The sequence below is a fragment of the Chiloscyllium punctatum genome, chromosome 8 (assembly GCF_047496795.1).
Source record: "Chiloscyllium punctatum isolate Juve2018m chromosome 8, sChiPun1.3, whole genome shotgun sequence".
NCBI classification, from domain to species: Eukaryota; Metazoa; Chordata; class Chondrichthyes; order Orectolobiformes; family Hemiscylliidae; genus Chiloscyllium; species Chiloscyllium punctatum.
Window position 1 is genome coordinate 104,442,016 of NC_092746.1, and position 24,959 is coordinate 104,466,974.

At 40.3% G+C, this 24,959-nt stretch overlaps 1 protein-coding gene across 4 annotated transcripts in view; it reads right to left on the bottom strand.

Moving 5' to 3' along the window:
- The window catches only part of dync2i1 (dynein 2 intermediate chain 1), a 104,797-nt gene that overhangs the window by 32,562 nt on the left and 47,276 nt on the right, over positions 1-24,959 (bottom strand). For all 4 annotated transcript variants that reach the window (XM_072576192.1, XM_072576191.1, XM_072576190.1 and 1 more), the window contains 7 exons: positions 22,239-22,428; positions 20,058-20,160; positions 15,021-15,150; positions 11,541-11,652; positions 1,747-1,838; positions 1,262-1,391; positions 325-497 (listed from right to left, as the gene is read on the bottom strand). In XM_072576192.1, the coding sequence (XP_072432293.1) occupies positions 325-497; positions 1,262-1,391; positions 1,747-1,838; positions 11,541-11,652; positions 15,021-15,150; positions 20,058-20,160; positions 22,239-22,428 (930 nt within the window). The remainder of the gene's footprint in view (positions 1-324; positions 498-1,261; positions 1,392-1,746; positions 1,839-11,540; positions 11,653-15,020; positions 15,151-20,057; positions 20,161-22,238; positions 22,429-24,959) is intronic.

Here is a 24,959-nt window from a genome sequence, read left to right on the forward strand (position 1 = left end):
ATTACAGCCTTGGTCAACTGCCTGTGTGGAGTTTGCATGCTCTCCCTATGTCTGCATGGGTTTCTTCCCACAGTCCAAAGATGTGCAGACTGGGTGGATTGGCATGTTAAATTGTCACATTGTGTCCAGGGATGTGCAGGCTAGGAGAATTAACCACAGTAAATGTGGGGTTAAGGGGATAGGATGGGATGCTCTTCGGAGATTAGTGCAGACTCAGTGGGATGACTGGTCTTTATCTGCACTGCAGGGATTCTACAAATTATCGATAATTGCATCCATTATATTATCTGAATAAACAAGACTTGTTTAAAACTTTCCACAGACCTCAGACTCACAGACAAGGATTTTCTGAGGTGCTGATGGTTCCCAGATATTCCAAACGCAAATCATGTAATTGCTAGCAAGTTGGACAACCCCAGGCTCTTTAGGAAGACTGTGGACTGAAAGCAGAGTTTGTCTCTGGACTTGTGAAAAATGTAGACATAATATCTCACGACCTACAAAAGAAATCACAAAAAACACATTTGCCATTTGGAGTATCACTGAAGTACAAACATAAAACTAGCTTTTGGTGACTACTTGTTGAATTCTGTGGAAGTAAATTGCATAGTATTGTATTTATCAACATAACTTAAGACAATATATGTACTACAATACATCATTAAAAAAAAGTTGATGACATAGCTCCATCAAGTGGTAAGGTTTGAGGTGGCAAATCCTCAGCTTACCAGTGCAAACTCTGGGAAGATAGTGTTGCTGGACAAGCTGATCAAGATGATGTACAAAATGTTTAGCAGATGACGGAAATGAAAATGCTATCAGTCACATGGAAACTTCAATTAGAGCCAGTCTGGCTGACACTAGGTTCGAGCAAAGAAACAAATACATTTCAAAGCGATAACTTTGTTCTGCAAGCCTGAATCACAACAGAACTACTGTATATAGAACCCATAAAGTAAGGTACTTCACAGGCACTTTATAAAACAAAAAGATCCAAACCACAAAGGAGACATTAAGTAAGATGACCAAAATTTTGGTTAAAAAGGCATGTGTTAAGGAGTGTCTGAAAAGGAGAAAAGATAGGTCAACAGGTAGAAGGAAGGAATTCCAAAGCTTGGGTTTTCAACAGAAGGCATAGACACCAATTAAAAATTACTTGCTTTGCAATTTCATTAAACAAACGACGTATGTGGAAAAGAGAATACAAATTTCAAATAAATGTTTACATTCTTCTTTTAAACATGCTCAGACTGTTTATTACCATGTAAAAATGGCAAGTTGACATTCAGTTGAGCACATCCATCACTGACAGACAAACTGGCTGCTTTTGACGGTACATTCTGACTGGCGTGGTCTTCTGCCTCATCTTCTTCAAGTAACACGGAGATTACCTGTCAGTATATTACAGTGATACTGTTAGCAAACCAGGAAGATAACACACAAAGATTAACACCCCATACAGTAACAGCTCAATCTACCATGCACCTTTTGACATTGAAAACAATCAGCATTGAACAACTGCATTAGGTATTATCAAAATGCATTTGTTTAAAGCTTCAGAAGGACAATATTGCTATATTGAACAGTTATTCTTCCTATTCTGTTCAACACTTTAAATTAAACCTATCAATGCAAGGCATTTTAATTTAAATGATCAGATAAAATTAAATTAGATGTGAGAATCTTGCCAGAAATGTTGTAAAATAACGTGTTAGGTCATAGTGCTACACATGTTGAATACAGCACCTGACAAGCAGATTTCAGGAAGTTGGTCAGTCTCTGAGAGTCAACATTTTTGGCCATTGAATCCAAGGACAAGGCATCATTAACATTAGCACCTGTTCAAGGAAAGAATATTAAACATTAAAACCATTAGCTTAACATTCATACAATTTCAATCCTTGTGTTTGTTCATAAAAATTAATACAATCAAGACTGATCAAAACAAATGATTGAAGAACATAAGTCATACATCCACCAGCCAATAGAAATCCTTTGGAGGAACGCATAGAGGCACACAATTAAAAATAAATAGATGCACATTTTTTCCTATTAAATAACATTAACAAAATAGGAAGAAATTACATTTAGGGCCTTTTACAAGCTAGGGGCAGCCCAAAGCATTTTACAGCCAGTAAGTACTTAAAATGCAGTCATTTGGGAAATACAGTAGAGACTTGCACATAGAAAGGAGAGGCAATGGCCTTGTGGTATTATCGCTCAACTATTAATCTAGAAAACTAGAATACTGTTCTGGGGACCTGGGTTCGAATTCCACCACAACATATGGTGTTGAATATGGATTCAATTTTAAAAATCTGGAATTAAAAGTCAACTGATGACCACAAAACCACTGTAAACTGTTGGAACAACCCATATGGTTCCTAATGTCTTTCAGAGAAGGAAATCTTCCATCCTTACCTGATCTGGCCTACATATGACTCCAGACCACAGCAATATGGTTGACCCCCAACTGCCCTCTGAAATGGCCTAGCAAACCACTCAGTTGTATCAATCGTTAGAAAGTCACAACAAAGAAACTAAACCTGATGGACCACCTGACATCGACCTTGGAACCGGAAAAGACAACAGCAAAAATACAAACAGCACTTACCAACAACTGGGGTCTCATGCCAAAATCACAAGAGCTGTCTCACAGACTAGTCAAGCAACAACCTGACAGTCATTCTTACGGAATCATAGCTTACAGATATAAATCCAGACACCACAATTACCATCCTTGGATATGTCCTGTTCCACTGGCAGGACAGACCCAGCAGAGGTGGTGGCACAGTAGTATACAAGGGGATGGAGTTGCCCTGGGAGTCCTTGACATCAACTCCGGAGCCCATGAAGTCCCATGGCTTCAGGTTAAACAGAGGCAAGGAAACCTCGTACTGGTTACCACACACTGTCCTCTTTTGGCTGATGAATCAGTACTCCTCTGTGTTGAGCAACACCTGGACGAAGCACTGAGGGTGGCAAGGGCACAAAATGTACTCTAGGTGGGGGATTTCAATGTCCACCACCAAGAATGGCTCGGCAGTAGCATTGTTGATTGAGCTGGTCGGAACCTAAAAGATATAACTGTTAGACTGGGTCTGCGGCAGATGGTGAAGGAACCAACAAGAGGAAAAAACATACTCTACTTCATCCTTACTAATCTGCTAGCTGCAGAAGCATCTGTCCATGACTGCATAAGTAAAAGTGGCCACTACACGGTCCTTGTGGAAATGAAGTTCCGCCTTCACATTGAGAATAACCTCAATTATACTGTGTGGCACTATCATTGTGCTAAATGGGAAAGACTTCTTGCAGCTCAAGACTGGGCTTCCATGAGGTGCTTTGGGCCAATAACAGCAGCAGAACTGCACTCCAGCACAATCTGCAACATCATAGCCTGGCATAGCCCCCACTCAACCATTACCATCAAGTCAGGGGATCAACGCTGGTTCAATGAAGAGTGCAGGAGGACATGCTAGGAGCAGCATTAGGCATTCCTAAAAATGAGGTATCAGCCTGTTGAAGCAACCAAACAGGACTACTTGAGTGCCAAATGGCATAAACAGCTAATGATAGACAGAGCTAAGTGATCCCACAACCAACGGATCAGATATAAGCTCTGTAGACTTCCACTTTCAATCGTGAATGGCAGTGGATAATTAAACAACTCACTGGAAGTGGAGGCTACACAAACAGCCCGATCCTCAATGATGGAGGAGTCCAGTACATCAGTGCAAACGATAAGTCTGATGCATTCGCAACAATCTTCAGTTGGAAGTGTCGAGGGGATGATCCATCTTGGGCTACTCCAGTGGTCCATAGCATCTCGGACACCAGTCTCCAGCCATTTGACTAACTCCACGTGATATCAAGAAACGCTGGAAACACTTGATACTGCAGTGGCAATGGCCCTGATAACATTCTGGTACTGAAGACGTGTACTCCATAATGTGCCGCTCCCCTAGTCAAACTCTTCCAGTACAGTTAGAACACTGGCATCTACCCAACAATGTGGAAAATTGCCCAGGCATGTCTTGTACACAAAAAGCAGGACAAATCTAACCCAGCTAATTACTATCTAGTCTACTCTCCGTATTCAGTAAAATTATGGAAGGGATCATCAACAGTGCTATCAAGCAGCACCTGCTCAGCAACAACCTACTCAGCGACACCCAGTTTGGGTTTCGCCAGGGTCACTCAGCTCTTGATCACATTACAGTCTTGGCTCAAACATAGACAAAAGAGCTGAATTCCAGAGGTGAGGGGAGAGTGACGGCCCTTGACAACAAGGCTGATTTGACAGAGTATGGCATTAAGGAGCCCTAGCAAAACTGGAATCAATGGGTATCAGGGGGCAAACACTCTACTGGTTAGAGTCATGCCTGGCACAAAGGAAGGTGGTTGTGCTTGTGGAAGTCAGTCATCTCAGCTCCAGGGCATCTCTGCAGGAGTCCCTCAGTATAGTGTCTTAGGCCCAACAATTTTCAGCTGTTTCATCAATGTCCTTCCTTCTGTCACAAAGTCAGAAGTGGGCATTTTCACCAATGATTGCACAGCGTTCAGCACCATTGGCGACTCACCAGATACTGAAGCAGTCTATTGTCAAATGCAACAAGATCTGGACAATATCCAGGCTTGAGTCAGCAATTGGCAAGTAACAGTCAGGTCACACAAATGCCAAGCTATGACCATCACCAAGAAGAGATACTCTAACCACCGCCCTTGACATTCAACAGTATTACCATCACTGAATCCTTCACTGTCAACATCCTTGCAGTTACCATTTACTAGAAACTCAACTGGACTCACCATATAAATACAGCAGCTACAAGAGCAGGTCAGACACAACTGCGATGAGTAACACACCTCCTGACACCCCAGAGTATATCCAACATCTGCTAGGCACAAGTCAAGAGTGTGATGGAACACTCCCCACTTGTCTGGATGAGTGCAGCTCCAACAACACTCAGAAGCTTGACACCAGCCAAGACAAAGCAACCCACTTGATTGGCACATCTGCAAACATTCAATCCCTCTACCAACAGCGCTCAGGAGTGCAGTGTCAATGACCTACAAGGTGCACTGCAGAACCTTCCAAACCATGACCACTTCCACCTAGGAGGACAATGGCAGGAGGTACTTGGGAACACCACCACCACCTGCAAGTTCCCCTCCAAGCCCCTCACCACCCTGACTTGGAAACATACTGCTGTTCCTTCACAGACATCCAGTCAAAATCCTGGAAATCCCTCCCTACCAGCATTGTGGGTCAATCCAGAGATTCAAGGAAGAGAAAGCTAAGAGCAGCAAGGAGGGGACATGAAAAGTCCTTAGTTGGTAGGATTAGGGCAAACCCAAAGGCTTTCTATAGGTATGTCAGGAATAAAAGAATGACTAGGGTAGGAATAGGTCCAGTCAAGGATAGTAGTGGGAAGTTGCGTGTGGAGGCTGAAGATATTGGGGAGACACTGAATGAATACTTTTCGTCAGTATTCACTCAGGAACAGAACATTGTTGCCGATGTGAATACTGAGTCACAATTAATTAGAATGGATGGCTTTGAGGTATGTAGGGAAGAGGTGTTGGAAATTCTGGAAAGGGTGAAAATAGATAAGTCCCCTGGGCCTAATGGCATTTATCCTAGGATTCTCTGGGAAGCAAGGGAGGAGATTGCAGAGCCATTGGCCTTGATTTTTATGTCCTTGTTGTTTACAGGAATAGTGCCAGAAGACTGGAGGATAGCAAATGTGGTTCCCTTGTTCAAGAAGGGGAGTAGGGATAACCCTAGTAACTATAGGCCGGTGAGTCTCACTTCTGTTGTGGGCAAAGTTTTAGAGAGAATTGTAAGGGATAGGATTTATGAACATCTGGATAGGAATAATGTGATCAAGGATGGTCAGCATGGTTTTGTGAAGGGCAGGTCGTGCCTCACAAACCTTATTGAATTCTTTGAGAAGGTGACTAAGGAGGTGGATGAGGGTAAAGCTGTAGATGTGGTGTATATGGATTTTAGTAAGGCATTTGATAAGGTTCTCCATGGTAGGCTACTGCAAAAAATACGGAGGTATGGAATTGAGGGTGAGTTGGAGGTTTGGATTAGGAATTGGCTGGCTGGAAGAAGACAGAGGGTAGTAGTTGATGGTAAAGGTTCATCTTGGAGTGCAGTTACTAGCGTTGTTCCGCAAGGATCTGTTTTGGGACCATTGCTGTTTGCCATTTTTATAAATGACCTGGAGGAGGGGCTGGAAGGTTGGGTGAGCAAGTTTGCGGATGATACGAAAGTCGGTGGAGTTGTTGACAGTGAGGAAGGATGTGGCAGGTTACAGCGGGATATAGATAAGCTGCAGGCTGGGCAGAAAGGTGGCAAATGGAGTTCAATGTGGGTAAGTGTGAGGTGATTCACTTTGGTATGAGTAACAAAAAGATGGAGCACTGGGCTAATGGTCGGATACTTGGTAGTGTGGATGAGCAGAGGGATCTTGGTGTCCATGTACACAGATCTCTGAAAGTTGCCACCCAGGTAAATAGTGCGGTGAAGAAGGCATATGGCGTACTGGCTTTTCTTGGTAGAGGAATTGAGTTCCGGAGTCCTGAGGTCATGTTGCAGTTGTATAAGACTCTGGTGCGGCCTCATCTGGAGTATTGTGTGCAGTTTTGGTCGCCATACTATAGGAAGGATGTGGAGGCACTGGAACAGGTGTAGAAGAGGTTTACCAGGATGTTGCCTGGTATGGTAGAAAGATCGTATGAGGAAAGGCTGAGGCACTTGGGGCTGTTTTCATTGGAGAAAAGAAGGTTTAGGGGTGACTTGATAGAGGTGTACAAGATGATTAGGGGTTAAGATAGGGTTGACCAGGAGAACCTTTTTCCACGTATGGAGTCAGCTATTACGAGGGGGCATAGCTTTAAATTAAGGGGTGGTAGGTATAGGACAGATGTTAGGGGTAGATTCTTTACTCAGCGAGTCGTGAGTTCATGGAATGCCCTGCCAGTAGCAGTGGTGGACTCTCCCTCTTTATGGGCATTTAAACGGGCATTGGATAGGCATATAGAGGACAGTGGGCTAGTGTAGGTTAGGTGGGCTTGGATCGGCGCAACATCGAGGACCAAAGAGCCTGTACTGCGCTGTATTCTTCTATGTTCTATGTTCTATGTTCTAAGGAAGCTCATCATCATCTTCTCAAGGGCAAATAGGGTTGGGCTATCAATGTTGGCCAGCCAGTGACACCCAAGTCCCACAAATGAATATAAAAAGTCTAAGTTATAAACCAGGCCAGACCCCCTCAAAATATTTCAAGAAAGTAGCTCAGATCCTAACTTTGCGAGTTATTTTAAGTAGGTGTAATGTTGATATTCCAGGAGTGATGCTTGGCTCAGCCACTTACTCTTAAACAAAACAAAATTTATTTGCAAGATTACCAAATGAAAGATGAACAATAAAGAGAATATAGAATAACTTAATCAATCTGAAAACTCAACAGATTGTCCCAACTTAATGATGCTGTTCCAAATTCCTGCAACAATCCCCATAAATGCCCCATGGCAGAAAAGGTAAAATCCAACATCTTTGTCATACAGGAGAGAGTCAGAGAATGAGATGACAGAGAGATTCAGCATGGAACACCTTCTTCCATGTAGCTGTTTCTTTGACTAGCAGCCTCAAAACTGACTGATTACTCTCTCCGAACAACGAGACTGCTAAAACAAAACAAAACTAGAGATAAGCTGATCTGGGAGAACTGGCCACCTTCCTTTCATTGCACAAGTGTTGTTTTTTTTAATTTAAAAGCTTCCTGAAGTAGATCAGCCCAGACATTTCCAAACCTGTATTTTTATGACCTCCTAAAAAATAACTAAGGCCAACATAACCCAGTTAAAGGAGCAGCATCATCACACTACAACAGCAATGTCCAAATGTCTGCTTCTCTGTTCTTCAAAATTATGCCATGGTAGCTTTCTTCATGCACCAGAGAGAGCACTAATTTTAAAATATCCCCCACAAAATGGCACATGCTAAAAAAGCCCACCTCATTAAGAAATTCAAAGACATGTCAGTCTATCGTCATCCCTTAAGGCCTGAATCTTCACTCCCAAGTCAGTATTGGAGAATTGGAACATTACATGACTCAGAAAAAAAAACTACAGAAGTTGGAATTTTCGTTCCAGATGGGGTCAGGCTTCAGAGATGCCACGGAAAGAATTCAGATACTGCAAAGTATGAAGGCCTACTGGCAAAAGACTAGCCTATGCAATGAGTCTCGATTCTAACTGCAAAGAAAATAAAACAAAAACACTCCAGCCCTCACCCTTCACATCCCGCACTGCCTCGTATACTCCATATGCCCAACCATGCCAATTAATGGTCTCCACCCACCTCTCATGACCTTGCCAACCAAGCTCACAGTCTCACGTACATGCTAACTTGTCCCCCTCCATCCACTCCAATGGCTCAAATATCTTCCATGCAAACCTTAATCCCTCAACTCAATAACTACACTCTCTTCTAGCTATCCGCCAATCCATGATCCACACCCATAACACTTTTCTGGATATAGGTTTGCTTGCTGAGCTGGAAGGTTAGTTTTAAGATGTTTCGTCACCATTCTAGATAACACTTTTAGTGAACCTCTGAATGAAGCACTGGTGGTGTAGCCCGCTTTCTATTTATGTATTTAGGTTTCCTTGGGTTGGTGATGTCATTTCCTGTGGTGGCATAATTTCCCAATATTGAACTACAGAAGCAATCAACCCAACATCCACAAACAAAGCTGCATTAGAACATTATTTCAATGAGCCACCATTGATGATTACTATAATGTCAATGCTCATCTCATCTCACTGCACCTGTGGAATTCGACTCTTTTGCCCATGTTTGAATCAAGACTGTAATGAGGTCGGGGGGTGAGCGGCCCTGGCGGAACCCAAACTGGTTACTAAGCAGGTTATTGTGAACAGGTGCTGCTTGATAGCACTGTTGATGACACCTTCCATCATTTTACTCATGATCGAGAGTAGACAGGGAGGTCAGGATTTGGCCAGGTTTGATTTGGCCTGCTTTTTGCGTACAGGACATGCCCGGGCAATTTTACACATTGTTGAATAGATGTCAGTTTTGTAACTGTACTGGAAGAGCTTGGAGCACAAGTCTTCAGTATTACTCTGGTTTGCTGTCAGGGCATTGAATTTGCAATATTCAATGCAACTGTTTCTTGATATCAAGTGGAGAGAATCTAATTGCTGTGATTGTAGAGAGTGCTTTGGCCTTATATTTTACACTGATTTTTAGGCTTTTCCATAATTGAGGAAAGTGATATCTTCAGAGCCTCCTCCTCCAGACAGCTGTTTAACTGTCCACCTCCATTTACAACTGCATGCGGCAGGACTACAGAGCTCAGTCTATCACTTTCTGCTTATGCTATCTGGCATGTACGTAGCCCTGTTTGGTAGCTGTCCTTGGTTAACCTCATTTTTAGGTACGCCTGGTGCTGTTCCTGGCATGCCTTCTACACTTTCCATTGAAGCAAGGTTTATCTCCTGACTTGATGGTAATGGATGAGTGGAGGATATGCCTGGCCATGAGTTTGCAGGTTGTGTTGGGAGTACAATTCTGCTGGTGATGGCCGACAATGCCTCATGGATGCCCAATCTTGAGTTGCTAGATGTGTTCAAAGTTTGTTCAATTTAGCACGCTGATAGTGTCACACAACATAATGGAATGCATTCTCAATGTGAAGGTGGGACTTCAAACAAACAAAATCACATCCCACATTTCTCACTCTTGGCTCGAGGTTCTACTGCAGGACCTGAGTGACTGAAGTGAAGAGATTTTCTCCTGAGCACAGGAGGAAGGCAGCACCCTCCCCAGCCAAGCAGACAGATATGGCACAGGTTAAGAATGTCAGCAGCATAAATGCATTTTCTCAGAACCAGAGAGCACTCTTCAAAACAAACCTTGCAGCTATACTCATTCCTCTTTATTCAGGTACCTCTCCTTCTGATATGAACAACCAATATTCACACCCACCCTCATAGCATTGTCCACTCATCTCTATTCCTCACAATTAGCTAATCAGAATCACGTAATTGTTATGGTACAGGAGGCCATTCAGTCTGTCATGTCTGTATCAGCTTGGAGTAATTTTCCACAAATGCAGTCTTTCCCTTATCTCCTGTGGGAAAAGAACTGCCACCCTACCTATCTATAGCATGCCCACACAGAACATAGGAAATCAAACCTGTCCAAACCATACCAGAAACACCCAGAATGCCTCAGCATTGGCCAAACAGGCTGACAGGAGAATCCAGACGTGACCACAGTCAAAGACACTAACAATAAGCTTCCTGGACCTGGTCTACACAACTGTCCCAAAGCCCCGAGGTCAATTTCATAACCCAGCAATACCAAAGCCACACAAAGGACAGATCAGACGGAGAGGCACCAGAAAATCTCGCTCATAGGACAGGTAGAATGGAAACACCTTATTGTTTCAAAAGAGACATTCTCACCTACCTGCGAAGAAAGCTGGAATCTCTTGATCCCATAAGAACTCATTGATTCTACCAGGATGTTACGTTATATCGACAATCAGGACATGCTTCCAATAACGGTCTTTCAATTATCACCATTGTAACTGGATTACTTAATTTTCAAACACATTGTATTTTTCTCAATGTTAACTCATTGTACAAGATTCCTATAAATCCTGGCTTGATTCTCAGCTCGAGGAAGAGAACTCTTGATCTACCTGTACAGACCGTCAGTTCTGTGTCAGCCTAGTCAACTTCTCTTCCAGCGATATTACTTGAAATAAACAGCTTATCAATTTCACCCAATCTGGCTTGTCTGGTCTCTGCTTTATTGGGCTAATTTCTCCGACATCTCCACTCCAGCAACTTCTAATACTTTTGGCTTGACCTTTCCAAATCTTTGTGGAGAGGCAGAGATTAGGGACAGGGGCAAGGTGACCATAAAATGAAAGCCATTTGCAATGATGGGCATTAGGCCATCAACAACTTTTCTTTTTATTTGTTCAAGGGACATAGACGTCACCCATCCCTAACTACCCTCTTGAAGACAGCGATGAGCCACCCTCTTGGACCATAACAATCTGTGTGATATAGGCATGTAAGTACATTTTTAATGCTGTTAGGTGGAGTATTCAAGGGTTTTGGCCCAACAATGAAGCAGGAACAATAATATATACCCAATTCAGGATGGTCTATGCCTTGGAGAAAAGTAAAAATAAGAGTGTTTCGGTATGTACCCTTGTCCTTCCAAACAGGCTAAATTGTAAGTAATAAACTTTTATGAAAGAAACAACACATTTCCATTCTTTTATCACCATCAGATTCTTTAAAGTGAACCTTTGTGAACAAAGTAAGACAGAAAAATTTAAAAGATTTCAAGACCAAGTCAGGTACCACCAAATTAGCAAACCATCATCAGGCAGTTTGTGGACTTAGAGTCAAATGGGCAATTTAAAGTTATTTCGTGAAGTAAGATATTTGTTTTCTCAAAGCTCACAAAAGGTGCTTACCCCCACACAGCAAGTTACCCTCTCCAGGATGCTGTGTCCACTTTTCAACAGTTTCAATTTCATCTGTTTGAATGTCTCGGTCCACATTGTCTTCATTGCACTGAACAAAAGCCTAAGAACAATAAAACCAAGTTAAAAACTAAATACTTAAACCAACATGCTTCCTGAGAAGGTCAAACTTCAGCCAGCATAACCATTGGATAACAACATGTTTGGAAGATTTGACACATTCTCTGGATAAATAGTTCAATTCAGGAGGAAAAATTAGTTCAAAGTGAGGCATACATTCCAAGCAACTGTTGAAATTACATTGAACGTTAACTCTCTTAAAATAAATCAAAAATAATATCTATATAAAAATAGTATAAGTGGGAACTTTTGCTAACACAATAAACTGAAAACTATGGCAGGCAGCGTATAATATCTTGTTCCTTCCATTTTCTACAAAAACAATTTAATATATCCATCCTAGAACACTGAAATACTTCCCGACATGTTTACACAACTCTTTCAAAGTTTAAGACATTATCACAATAATCTGTATGTTTAAAGTGTTCAAATAATTCCATCAATTAACATTGACCAACAAATCTGCATGCTTCCTCCAAATATCAGAGCATCATTGAATACATGTTGAATTACAAAGAAATTGTTGCACAAAAATATGCTATTTGGGTTCATTAGGCAATCTTGATGTCTAATTCATACACAAACACTGGGTTAAGTTCTTGGCCATATCCATGCATGTGCTAAGTACATGCCTACTGACAAGCATAAGTGTCAAGTCTCAAATTAGATTGGAATCACTGAACAGAGACCTATATGCACAGTGAAGATAAAGTACACAAAAATACAAAGCAGCAACCATTTATTTTCTCTTCTATTCTCTTCTTTTGTTGAATGAGAAAACAGTATTAATAATTCAGCTTATCTAACTACAGGACATTTAAAGTGACTGGTATATAGACAATGACAGGAATCATGCTGTCCTAGCTATTTTTCACATTGTTCTTATTATAATTTTATTTCAGTGGTACCAAGAGTTTTCTTGTGAATGTGAATTTATGAATCTTTAATCTAAAAATTCGATTTCAAATTTTTAAAAACAATTCAACTGAGTCAGTTCATTCATTAAGAGCATCTTTTATTGCAAACAAGCATACAAGGATTAGTGATAGACCTGCTTCAACAGTTCTAGTTTCAAATATTCACCTGGAGCAAGTAAACTTGTGAATCAATCTGAAGTAACCAAAAACAAAATGCTATCTGGATGAGAGTCATTCTACAGTCAGCAATAATAATGGAGACTGTTGATCTTGGTTTTTTCACTGATGTTTGTTGAAAAAGGAATATTGGCCAGGACACAAGGAGAGCCAACTGCACTTCCTCCAATAGTCACGGACCTACCTCTTAATCCAACAATAGCATCTCAAACAATTCAGCATGTTTTTAATATAAATATTCCAAAACTCTTTTGTTTATATGCTCATGTTTGACTGCAATAGCAGTTTCAGAATTAGGGAAACTTAGAGAGCAGGGAGAGGTCCCAAGGTGTGTCACACCCATGCTGGCTTTTGAAAAAAGTTGTCAAGCTAGTCCCATATTCTTGCCTTTTGTATTGTATGTTGCTGATCCGCAAATTCTTATCTAATCCCCTTTCAACAGTATTTATGTACCAGCTTTTCAGGTGGAACATTCCAAATCCTGAAAACCTCCTTCCAGATCTTTGACCAAAGATTTTGAATATTGCCTCTATGTATCGTCACCTTCAAAGTTCTATTGTGTACTTTGTACCAAGATCAGGTAAGATCTACGACTCTGGAAATTTATACATCACACCATCATTAATTCACCAACAATGTATGATACCTGTTCAAAACCTCCAGCAAAGTACTTCAACATACCATGTTGTTAACAAATCCATGCTGGGTTTCCTTGATGAACAACATGGTCTCTCTGTTTTTACATTTATTTTTCTATTTAAAAAAACATTTCCTTGTAAATCACCTTTCCCTGCAACCTCACTCACTCGTTTCTCCCATGTCACACCCACCAATGTATATTATACACACTATAAACAACAAGAACTCTAGAATCATACTGGCTAAAATCCACGAGGATTAAAAAGTAACAAAAATACTTAGTTGCTGAAATCATGTTTAACTTCATATTTCACAAAACTAAAAGGCCATGCTGAGCTGAAAGGTTAATTTCCAGATGTTTTGTCACCCTATTAGGTAACATCTTCAATGGGCCTCTGGACGAAGCCCTGCTGATAATTCCTGCTTTCTATTTATATGTTTGGGTTTCTTTGGGTTGGTGGTGTCATTTCCTGTGGTGATGTCATTTCCTGTTCTTTTTCTCAGGGGGTGGTAGATGGGGTCTAACTTGATGTGCTTGTTGATAGAGTTCCGGTTGGAATGCCACGCTTCTGGGAATTCTTGTGTGTGTCACTGTTTAGCTTACCCGAGGATTCATGTGTTGTCCCAGTCAAAGTGGTGTCTTTTCTTACCTGTATGTAAGGGTACTAGGGAGAGAGGGTCATGTCATTTTGTAGCTAGTTGATGTTCATGTGTCCTGTTGGCTAGTTTTCTGCCTGTTTGTCCAATGTCGTGTTTGTAACAGTTCTTGTATGGTATTTTGCAAATGACATTAGTTTTGCTTGTTGTCTGTATCGGGTATTTCAAGTTCATTAGCTGCTGTTTTAATGTGCTGGTGGATTTGTTGGGTACCATGCTGCCAAGGGGTCTGAGTAGTCTGGCAGTCATTTCCGAGATGTCCTTGATGCAGGAGAGAGTGGCTAGGGTTTCTGGATGTGTTTTGTCTGTTTGTTTGGGTTTGTTGCTCAGAAATCGGCGGACTGTATTTATTGGGTTTCCATTCTTTTTGAATAAACTGTACATGTGATTTTCCTCTGCTCTGCGTAGTTCCTCTGTGCTGCAGTGTGTGGTGGCTCGTTGAAATAATGTTCTGATGCAGCTTTGTTTGTGGGTGTTGGGATGATTCTGCTGTAGTTCAATATTTGGTCCGTATGTGTTGTTTTCATGCAGACACTGGTTTGAAGATCCCCGCTGGCTGTTCGCCTCTACTGTGACATCTAGGAATGGCAGTATGTTGGTGTTTTCCTCTTCTTTCGTGAATTTTATGCCAATAAGGATATTATTGATGGTCTTGAAGATTTCCAGGAACTATCAGCAGTGCTTCGCCTGGACGCTCACTGAAGATGTTACCTAGTAGGGTGATGAAACATCTGGAAATGAACCTCCCACCTCAGCGAAAACCTCAACTCGAGCTACAAATCTTCTCATAACTTACTAAAAGGCTATGAATGATTTAAACTTATTGCTCAAAGTTGTCCATCAAGCTTCACGTTTGAATACCTGTTCAATTCAACAAATTTTAGAATTAAAAAAAATTAAGACCATTTTATTTAAATGTATTCTAATGACCATAAATAAATGTGGAATATTCCTAACATACCTGTTTGGTGTTTGAGCGTCCAAAATTCTTGATATAGACATCGTACTCATTCAATGGAGGCAGATCAAGCATGGAAAAGCTAACTGAGAAATCCAAGTCAATCAGCCGGAGCAACTCCGCACTGCGCTTTCTGCACAAAATTCAAAATTAGGGCTTTTAACATATCCACCAATGTGAAGAAGGCAGGCTTATTTCAATGTAATGAGTTCATGGAGTGCTCATTATTCAGCACTGGTTTTCTTTCTTGTTGAAATTAAATGAGCTAAAAAAATCTCCATCCAAATTTTTTGTGTGAACTTCTCATTTCTAAAGCTATTACGATGGACTGAAAAATTATTTCTATGTTTAAATTTAGATTTCGTGCAAACTCCGCGTTTGCCAGCCTTAAAACTAATAATTCCAGAAATTGATAATGAAAATCTGCTATTTTATAATTCACTTTTCAAAGGCAAATTGCTTATGGTTATCTCACGGAGTTTGAAAATCATGTTTCATCAAAGCCGGCAAGGCCAGTGGAAATGGAAAACTTTGAAAGCTGATGTTAAAAATGTCCACATGAATTATACAAATCCGTTACTTGCGTTGTGACAGTCTTATGCTATCCTTCAGATTGTTTTGTCAGTCGGATAAGGAGAAAATAAGAAATTCACAAGTATGATTTACATTGTGTAAACATTACATTTACAGTACAATCATTCTTGCAATACATGGAACTCCAAACATTTCAACACTTCTTTTTAATGTTATACCACTTTCAAATACTGGAAGTGCTAAAATACTCAGAGAATGTAAATATCCATCCTTCACCACAGTTTATCCAAACTTATTGCAACTTAAGAAGGACAAAAAGCAAATTAACTTTTACACATACATATATATACGACCATATGAATTTGGAGCAGGAATAGATCATTCAACTCCTTAAGCCTGCTTCACTATTCAATAAAATCATGGCTGATCTGATTGCAACCTCAAATCCACATCCCTGCCTACCCTGAAACCTTCCAATGCCTTGCCTAACAATAATCTATTAAAAAAAATTAAGGACCCTGCTTCCATTACTTTTTCAGGGAGACAATGCTCTGTATTCACTGCAAGAAAAACATTCACCTAGCCTATTTTAAGAAGGCAATGCTAATTTTTAAGCAGTGAGTGCTAACTCTAGATTCTCCCTTAACAGAAAATATTCTCTCCACATTGAAACATACAAAATCTTAATAGGTTCAATCAAATGACCTTCTAGTGTTCTAAACTTGAGCAGATACAAGCCTAGTCTGTCCAATCTTTCCGCAAAAGACAAACCCCTATTTGTGGTATCAGTCCAGTATTCCTTCTCTGTGCTGCTTCCAATGTTAAATAAGGAGACCAACATTTTGCAAACTAACTCAGGTGTTTTCTCACCAGCACTCTGTATGAGCGAAACATAACCAGCTACTTTTGCATTCAATTCTCCTTTTGATGAATGTTAACATAATTAGCTTTCCTAATTACTTGCCTCTCTTAATTTGCATATGCAAATCAACTGTTCAGTAGTTCATGCACAAGAACATCCAGATCCTTCCGCATCATGGAGCTCCGAAATTTCTCACCATTTATAAAATATGCTTTGTTTTCATTCTTCCTGCCAAAATGGTCAATTTTACATTTTCTTAAATTGTATGCCATTTGCCACATTTTTGCCTACTCACTTATCGATAAATTTTGGTAGGCTCCTTATATCCTCAACCCAATTAGTTTCTAATCCGTATTTTGATCATCAGAAAATTATTCAAAAAAAACCATATGAACCCTTAAGTCATTTACATAAATTTTATACAGTTGATGTCCCAACACAGATCCCTGCACCACTCACTGCATCTTATCAACCTGAGCAAGACTCATTCCAGCCAACCTTCAATCTACTCAGTCAGGCATTTGACAAGGTTCCCCATGGGCGACTGGTTAGCAACGTTAGATCACATGGAATACAGGGAGAACTAGCCATTTGGATACAGAACTGGCTCAAAGGTAGAAGACAGAGGGTGGTGGTGGATGGTTGTTTTTCAGAGTGGAGGCGTGACCAATGGTATGCCACAAGGATCGGTGCTGGGTCCACTAACGTTCATCATTTATATTAATGTTTTGGATGTGAGCATAAGAGGTATAGTCAGTAAGTTTGCAGATGACACCAAAATTGGAGGTGTAGTGGACAGCGAAGAAGGTTACTTCAGATTACAAAAGGACCTTGATCAGACGACCAATGGGCTGAGAAGTGGCAGATGGAGTTTAATTTAGATAAATGTGAGGTGCTTCGTTTGGGAAAGCAAGTCTTAGCAGGACCTATATACTTAATGGTAAGGTCCTAGGGAGTGTTGCTGAACAAAGAGACCTTGGATTGCAGGATCATAGCTCCTTGAAAATGGAGTCGCAGGTAGATAGGATTGTGAAGAAGGCATTTGGTATGCTTTCCTTTATTGCTCAGAATATTGAGTACAGGAGTTGGAAGGTTGTGTCTGTGCAGGACATTGGTTAAGTCACTTTTGGAATACTGTGTGCGAATCTGGTCTCCTTTATATTGGAAGGATGTTGTTAAAGTTGAAAGGATTCAGCAAAGATTTACAAGGATGTTGCCAGGGTTGGAGGATTTGAGCTATAGGGAGAGGTTGAATAGGCTGGGGCCTATTCCCTGGATCGTCGGAGGCTGAGGGGTGACCTTATAGCGGTTTATAAAATCATGAGGGGTATGCATGGAATAAACAGACAAAATCTCTTCCATGGAGTAGGGGAGTCCAAAATTAGACGGCATAGGTTTAAGGTGAGAGAGGAAAGATATTAAAGAGACCGGAGGATCAACTTTTTCACACAGAGGATGGTACGTGTATGGAATGAGTTGCCAGAGGAGGTGGTGGAGGCAAGTACAATTGCAACATTTAAAAGGCATCTGGATGGGTATATGAATAGGAAGGGTTTGGAGGGATTTGGGCCGGGTGTTAGCAGGTGGGACAAGATTGGGTTGGGATATCTGGTCGGCATGGACGAGTTAGACCAAAGAGTCTGTTTCCATGCTGTACATCTCTATGACATTATGACTATTCCAATAAACTGCCTGCTACATCATGAACATTCTTTTTCTGCAATAACCTTTGCTGTAGCACCTGATCCATCTTCTGGAAATCTACCTGCAGAACATTCATCAGCTCCCCTTTTTTTTACCAAAGCATGTTACCTCCTCAAAGAGTTTTAATAGATTGATCAAACATGACTTCCCTTTCATACAATCATGTTGACTCTAAGTGATGATCTTGAACTTGTCAGAGTGCCCTTCACTAACATTTTTAATAATAGCTTTACATTTTCCCTGTAGTCTGCTTTCCTTCCTTTCTGAATAAATGAGTTACATTCACTATTTTCTAATGTAGTGGGATGTACCCAAAACAATGAAGTTTAAGAAAATTAAAATCAATTTGTAAACTACAAGTTACTTCTTTTAAGACCCTAAAATGAAGCCAACGAGGACCCGGCACTGAGCAGCCTCCAACAATTTATTAAGTACCACTTCTCTGGTATTAGAAATATTCTGGAGTCCATCCCTCGCTTTTCATTTCAGACTTATTACTGCTTCTGGGATGTTATTTGTAGCCATTATAGTGAAGATTGATGCAAAATACCTTTTCAATTCATCTGCCATTTCTTTGTTTTCCATTATTCATTCTCCAGTCTCACATTTTATTTACACAAACTCTAAGTATCTGTTTTTATATTTACGTTTGGCTTTGCTTCATACTATTTAACTTTTCACTGTTTCTTTTTGGTTGTTCTTTCATTTTCTTTATATTCTGTCCAATCTTCTGGCTTATCACCTGTCTTGGTACAATTATGTGCTTTTTCTTGTCATTTGATACTATGTTTAACACTTGCAGTTAACCACAGATAGCGTTTCCACCCCTCCCATTTCTATTTGCATATTATTTAAACGGTTTTATCAATTCATTAGAGCCAGCTCTGCTTTCAAGCTGTGAAAATTCCTCTTATTTTCATTTTGAAAATGGTCTCAGACCCACTCCTCTCCCTCAAACTGAATCAAAACTTATTCATATTATGGTCCCTACAACATTGGTGGGTGGGTGGATGGGAGGGTGTTGGGGACAGGGGTGCTTCATTATGAGATAATTCATTAATCCTACCTCGATTGCATGATATCAGGAATGGTACCTTGCTGTCTGGTCAGCTCCAGAAAATGCTGTTCTTAGAACTATCCCAAAAATATTTCAGGAGTTCCTCATCTCAGTTATCTTTGCCCATCTGACTTTCCCAGACAACATGTATATATGAAATTTTCCATGGTTAGTACCATAGATTTCTGACAAGTTTTCATTATCCCTTACTTTATGCTTCACCCTAATATATAGGCACTGTTGTAGACCTGTGCACCACTCCCACAAATGACTCCTTGCCTTTATCATTTTTAGTATCTACTCAAATTGTTTCTCATCTTGGGTCAACCCTCTAAATTGTGTTAATACCATCATTAATTAACAGAGCCACCTCTTCACTTTATTTTAGCTTCCTGTCATTCCTAAAGGTCCTGTTCCCTTTAAAATTCAGGTCTAAACTCATTCTGCAGCTATGATCATTAATGCCTCTATAACTCTGAATCCACTTGCCAATCAATCAGCACTCTCCTTGTACGCAGAATAAATGTTGGCTTTTTCCTTGAACTTGTATTCTTGTGAAAAGTCCTGATGAGGACAAGATGGAGAGCTTCAACAAAATGTGTTTTTCTCAACCATATTGAAATTCGAGAAAAATATTGGCAGTCAGAAAGCTATATTGTTGACTTCCAGGCCTGTTTTCACATATGAACAGGTTTATCTGTCATTTTTCAGAGTGGAAAGTTTTGGTTTTTGTTTGAGTCTTTGATGAAGAAATAATTAGAAATCCCATATTCAAACAAGTATTGCATTGTTGCAATGTAGATTCTAATTCCACCATAAACATCTGTGGGTTTTTGCTGGCACGCAATTGTTTGCACGTAAACTGTTAGCTCCAGTTACCTACTTTTGTTTACTAGCCATGTTTGAACTGATCTCACGCTGCTTGGCTGCCCCAAAATCTATGAACGCTCCTCGGACAGGTCCTATGGTTGGAGAGTTTCCAAAATCTAAATTAGGCAACAAATTACACGTAAATAAAATGAACAGCTTACTGCAAGCAGTAGATAATATTTACTAAAACATAAGTAAATGCAAATTTAATTTTATTCATTTACATCTGCTTGATTAAAAATGCAATATCATTTCATGATAATTCAACATACCTAGCTGGCTGTCTGTCATGGTCAAGATTTACTGTGGTATATTACTCGCTGTTTCTGAACTGGAACATTTGTATTCTGAGCTTCACTGGCAAAACTTCAATATGATAGGCATGTGTTTTATGCCTGCACATGCTGTCAAGGTCATAGCTGGACAGAACCTCAGATTACATTAATTGATGATGCAGGTCCCTTGTTCCATCACCCACTGTACAGTGAAACTAATATGGTTTTTACATTTAATGCAAAGCCTACCCATAGGGCTAGTTGACACATTCCCTCCAAAATCTAAAATACTAGTGTCCACGTAAAACTGGGATGATGTGCTGACTGTAAAAGCAAAATGTACATTCTATCCAAAGCCAACTATCTTCAGGACTTCCAAATTAAATAAGTATTCTACCTGAGGTGTGGCAGATGGAGTTTAATTTAGATAAATGAGAGGTGCTGCATTTTGGAAATGCAAATCAGAGCAGGACTTACACACTTAATGGTAAGGGTCAGGATTAGAGTGGTGCTGGAAAAGCACAGCAGGTCAGGCAGCATCCGAGGAGCAGGAAAATTGACGTCTCGGGCAGGAGCCCTTCATCAGAAAACATTCCTGATGAAGGGCTTCTGCCTGAAACGTTGATTTTCCTTCTCCTCGGATGCTGCCTGACCTGCTGTGCTTTTCCAGCACCACCCTAATCTTGACTTAATGGGAAGGTCCTAGGGAGTGTTGCTGAACAAAGAGACCTTGGAGTGCAGGTTCATAGTTCCTTGAAAGTAGAGTCGCAGGCAAATGGGATAGTGAAGAAGGCTTTTAGTATGCTTTCCTTTATTGGTCAAAGCATTGAGTATAGCAGTTGGGAGGTCATGTTGCGGCTGTACTGGACATTAGTTAGGTCATTTTTAGAACAGTGTGTAAGTCTGGTCTCCTTCCTATCAGAAGGAAACTTGAAAAGGTTCAGAAACGACTTACAAGGATGTTGCCAGGATTGGAGGATTTGAGCTATAGGGAGAGGCAGAATAGGCTGGGGCTGCTTTCACTGGAGTGTTAGAGGCTGAGGGATGACCTTATAGAGGTTTATAAAATCATGAAAAGGCATGGATAGGATAAATAGACAAAGTCTTTTCCCTGAATTGGAGGAGTTCAGAGCTAGAGGGAGTAGGTTTTGCATTAGAGGGGAAAGATATAAAAGGGACCTGAGGGGCAAAGGTTTCATGCAGAGGGTGGTGCGTGTATTGAGCTGCCAGAGGAAGTAGTGGAGGCTGGTACAATTGAAGCATTTAAAAGGCATCTGAATGGGTAAATGAATAGGAAGAGTTTCAAGGGATAGGGGCCAAGTGCTGGCAAATGGGACTAGATTGGGTTAGGATAGACAATTTGCACCGAGGGGTCTGTTTCCGTGCTGTACTTCTCAATGACTCTATGACTCTGCATTACTTTATTCAGGCAGTAGCTGCGAGTCACTACCCATCTTTGTTATGCTATGTAAAAGTTGACTAAACTGGTCCTTCATAAGATCAGCTGCAGCTTATCAATAGCACAGAAAATAAGTCCATAAAGAATACTGAATTCAGGCGCTACACTAGCTTTAACAGTTGAGAATTGTGCAAAGCTGGGATAAACATGTCCTCAGCTGAAGGGCAGTTAGCACCAGTGCAGAACAGTGAAAAAGTTTTAGCAATTCAGCAACCAAAGAACAAACAAATAAGATATTTCAGTAAATTTTTACTTATTCAAGTGAGGGGTATCAATGTTGGAGTTAAAAAAGCAAATCTGTCAAAGCATTCATCTCAAATTTCACTTATAACACAGTATGGTGTATTGAAAATGAAGCAGGAAATCACAAAAGCCAGTGGTTTGACAATTTTAAAACACAGTTTTGGTAGTCCAATAATTATTTTAAAACCATGGAAATTCATATAATAATTAATCTCACCTCTATTTGGATCTTCCTCACAGGTTTTTCTGTGACTTCCAGGGTATTTTTCTCTGACCTGGTCATTTTCTGCTGTTATAGCCTTTTGAATTGCTTCAATTTCAGCTCGCTGATGTGCTGGAATTTCCTCTCTTTCATGCTGTACCTCTTCATCGTCACATTCCTCTTCCTCAAAGTCATCCTCGTAGTCCTTTAAACAAAGGGACATAACAACATTGTATTTTGTGACACAGCTTTACAGTTGAAGTATTTATTTATTTCTTCCTTTTGTAGACATTTTGCTGAACAGACATTTTAAGGCAGTCTCTAATACTGCTTTGCTGTAAGCTGCTAGAACTGTTAAGTCTGCCATGACCAGAAACTCATATACAACAATATACTGGGGATAAATAATACAAAATTTCTGTCTATAGTTAAGCCCAATATACAAAATGTTTTTATTTTTTAAGTTTTCTTTGCGTTTCTCTCATCTAAAAGTCTGATGCAATTATAATATTAAGTGCATATGAATATTAATTTTCATACTAATAGTCTTGTTTATCAGTGTAATTAAATTCCATGATTTTCTCAAATGAGAAAGAAACAGAAAAAATGCTGGAAATTAGATTGTTCAACAGCTTTCTCATAACAGCTATAAATAGCAGTCTGCAGATATCCAATTCTAAGGTCAATCACCCCATTCTCAAGTCAACTATTAATGTCTAATAATTTCCTTCCCAGTGATTCCACAGGATTCTGTTTGCCATTTCTGTAAATGATTTAGATAAGAATATAGGAAGCATGCAGATGACACCAAGATTGGTGGTATAGTAGACAGTAAAGAAGATTATCTACGTAGAAACAGATGGTGATCAATTGGGCCAATGAGCTGAAGAGTAGCAAATGAAGTTTAATTTGGCTAAATGCGAGGTATTACATTTTGGCAAAATAAACAAAGACAAGACTTAGACAATTAAAAGTGGGACTTTGGATAGTATGGTAGAGCAGACAGACCTAGTGGTTCAGGTACATAATTCTTTGCATCACATATAGATAAGGAGGTTAGGAAGGCAGTTAGCATGCTTGTCTTCATTGTTCAGACCTTTGAATATAGGAAATAGGACGTTATGTTGAGGTTACCCAGGATGTTGGTCAGGCCTGTTCTGAAGTACTGCGTCCAGTTCTGGTCACCCTGTTATAGGAAGGATATTATTAAGTTGGAGAGGGTTCAGAAGAGATTTGCCAGCATGTTGCCAGGACTGCAAGGCTCCAGTCATAAGGAGAGGCTGAGACTTTTTCACTGGAGGTTGAGAGGTGACCTTATGGAGGTTTATAAAATAAGGAGGGATACAGAGGGATAAGGTGAATGGAAGGTGTCTTTCCCTAAGGTGGGGGATTTCAAGACTAGGGGGCATATCTTTAAGATGAAAGGAGAAAGATTTTAAAAAGACATGAGGCAATCTTTTTTAAAACAGAGAGTAGAGCATGTGTGGAATGAACCTTCTGAGGAAGTGGTGGATGTGGTTACAGTTACATCATTTAAAAGACATTTAGATAAGTACATGAATAGGAAATGTTTAGAGGGATATGGGCCAGGAACAGGCAGGTAGGACTAGCTTAGTTTGGAATTATGGTCAACATGGAATGGTTGGACCGAAGGGTTTCGTTCTGTGCTGGATGACTCTATGATGCCCACTTTTCAATAATAAATAGTTGATTAAAGTGACTGTGTGTACGGATGCGTGTGTTTTTGTATGCGTGTAAGAGAGAGAGAGAGAGAGAGAGAGAGAGAGAGAGAGAGATAAAAGGGGCTGGTGGCAAGAATGTGAAGAGTACTTGGAGTGTTGAGACCATCACTGTTTTCCGTACTTTAGGTTTGGAACGGAGAACTGAAAATGAGAACTGAACATATGAACATCAGCTTGTTTTCATAAAAAAAAAGGAAAATCTGATGTTTGCTGTTGGGAACTGACCTGGAAAAATAATGCAGATTAATTACTGCTTGAAGAACACTGTAGACAAAGCAACACAAAGATGTTGTTATGCTTAGGAACTGGTAGCTGTTTGCACGTTGAATTGATCAATCAAGGGAGGACCGGTGTTGGCCAGCTACCCACTGAGAAAATGTTGGGAAAAAAAGACAACAAAGAGTGAACTACTTCTGACTGGGTTTTTTGCAGGAGGCAGTTTTGCTTTGGAGGCTGCTGGATAGGGATGGGGTCTTGGCTTTGCACTTCCTAGTTATTCTCCTACCATTGACTGGTTGAAAGTTCTGAGAAAAGAATCCTGGTCAGTCAAAATAAGCAAAAATCTCCAGAGATCCCTGGAAACTATTTGCAGTTATCGATGAAGTCAGAATTCAAGTAAGATAAAGTCTTACATGCCTGTAACACAGCCCGTTTCCAAGAATATCATAAAGACCTTTGATAAGACATTACAACACAGGTAGAAACACCATCAGTGAGCCACAAGAACCATTACTTTCAGCTTGCTGTTCGACATGAATAATGTCCACCAGCTGAATCCAATTAACACTAAAAACTCTTGTGGCACAGTGATTTGTCCCTACATCAGGACCAGGAGGTCCAGGTGCAAGCCCCATCTGATTCTGACTGTATAATAACATCATTGAACAGGTTGATTAAAAAATATCTTGGGGAGGAGTGATAATTTTCATAAGGCTCTTGTGGTGCAGTGGTAGCGTCCCTATCTCTGAACCAGAAAGCCCACTCTCACATCCTA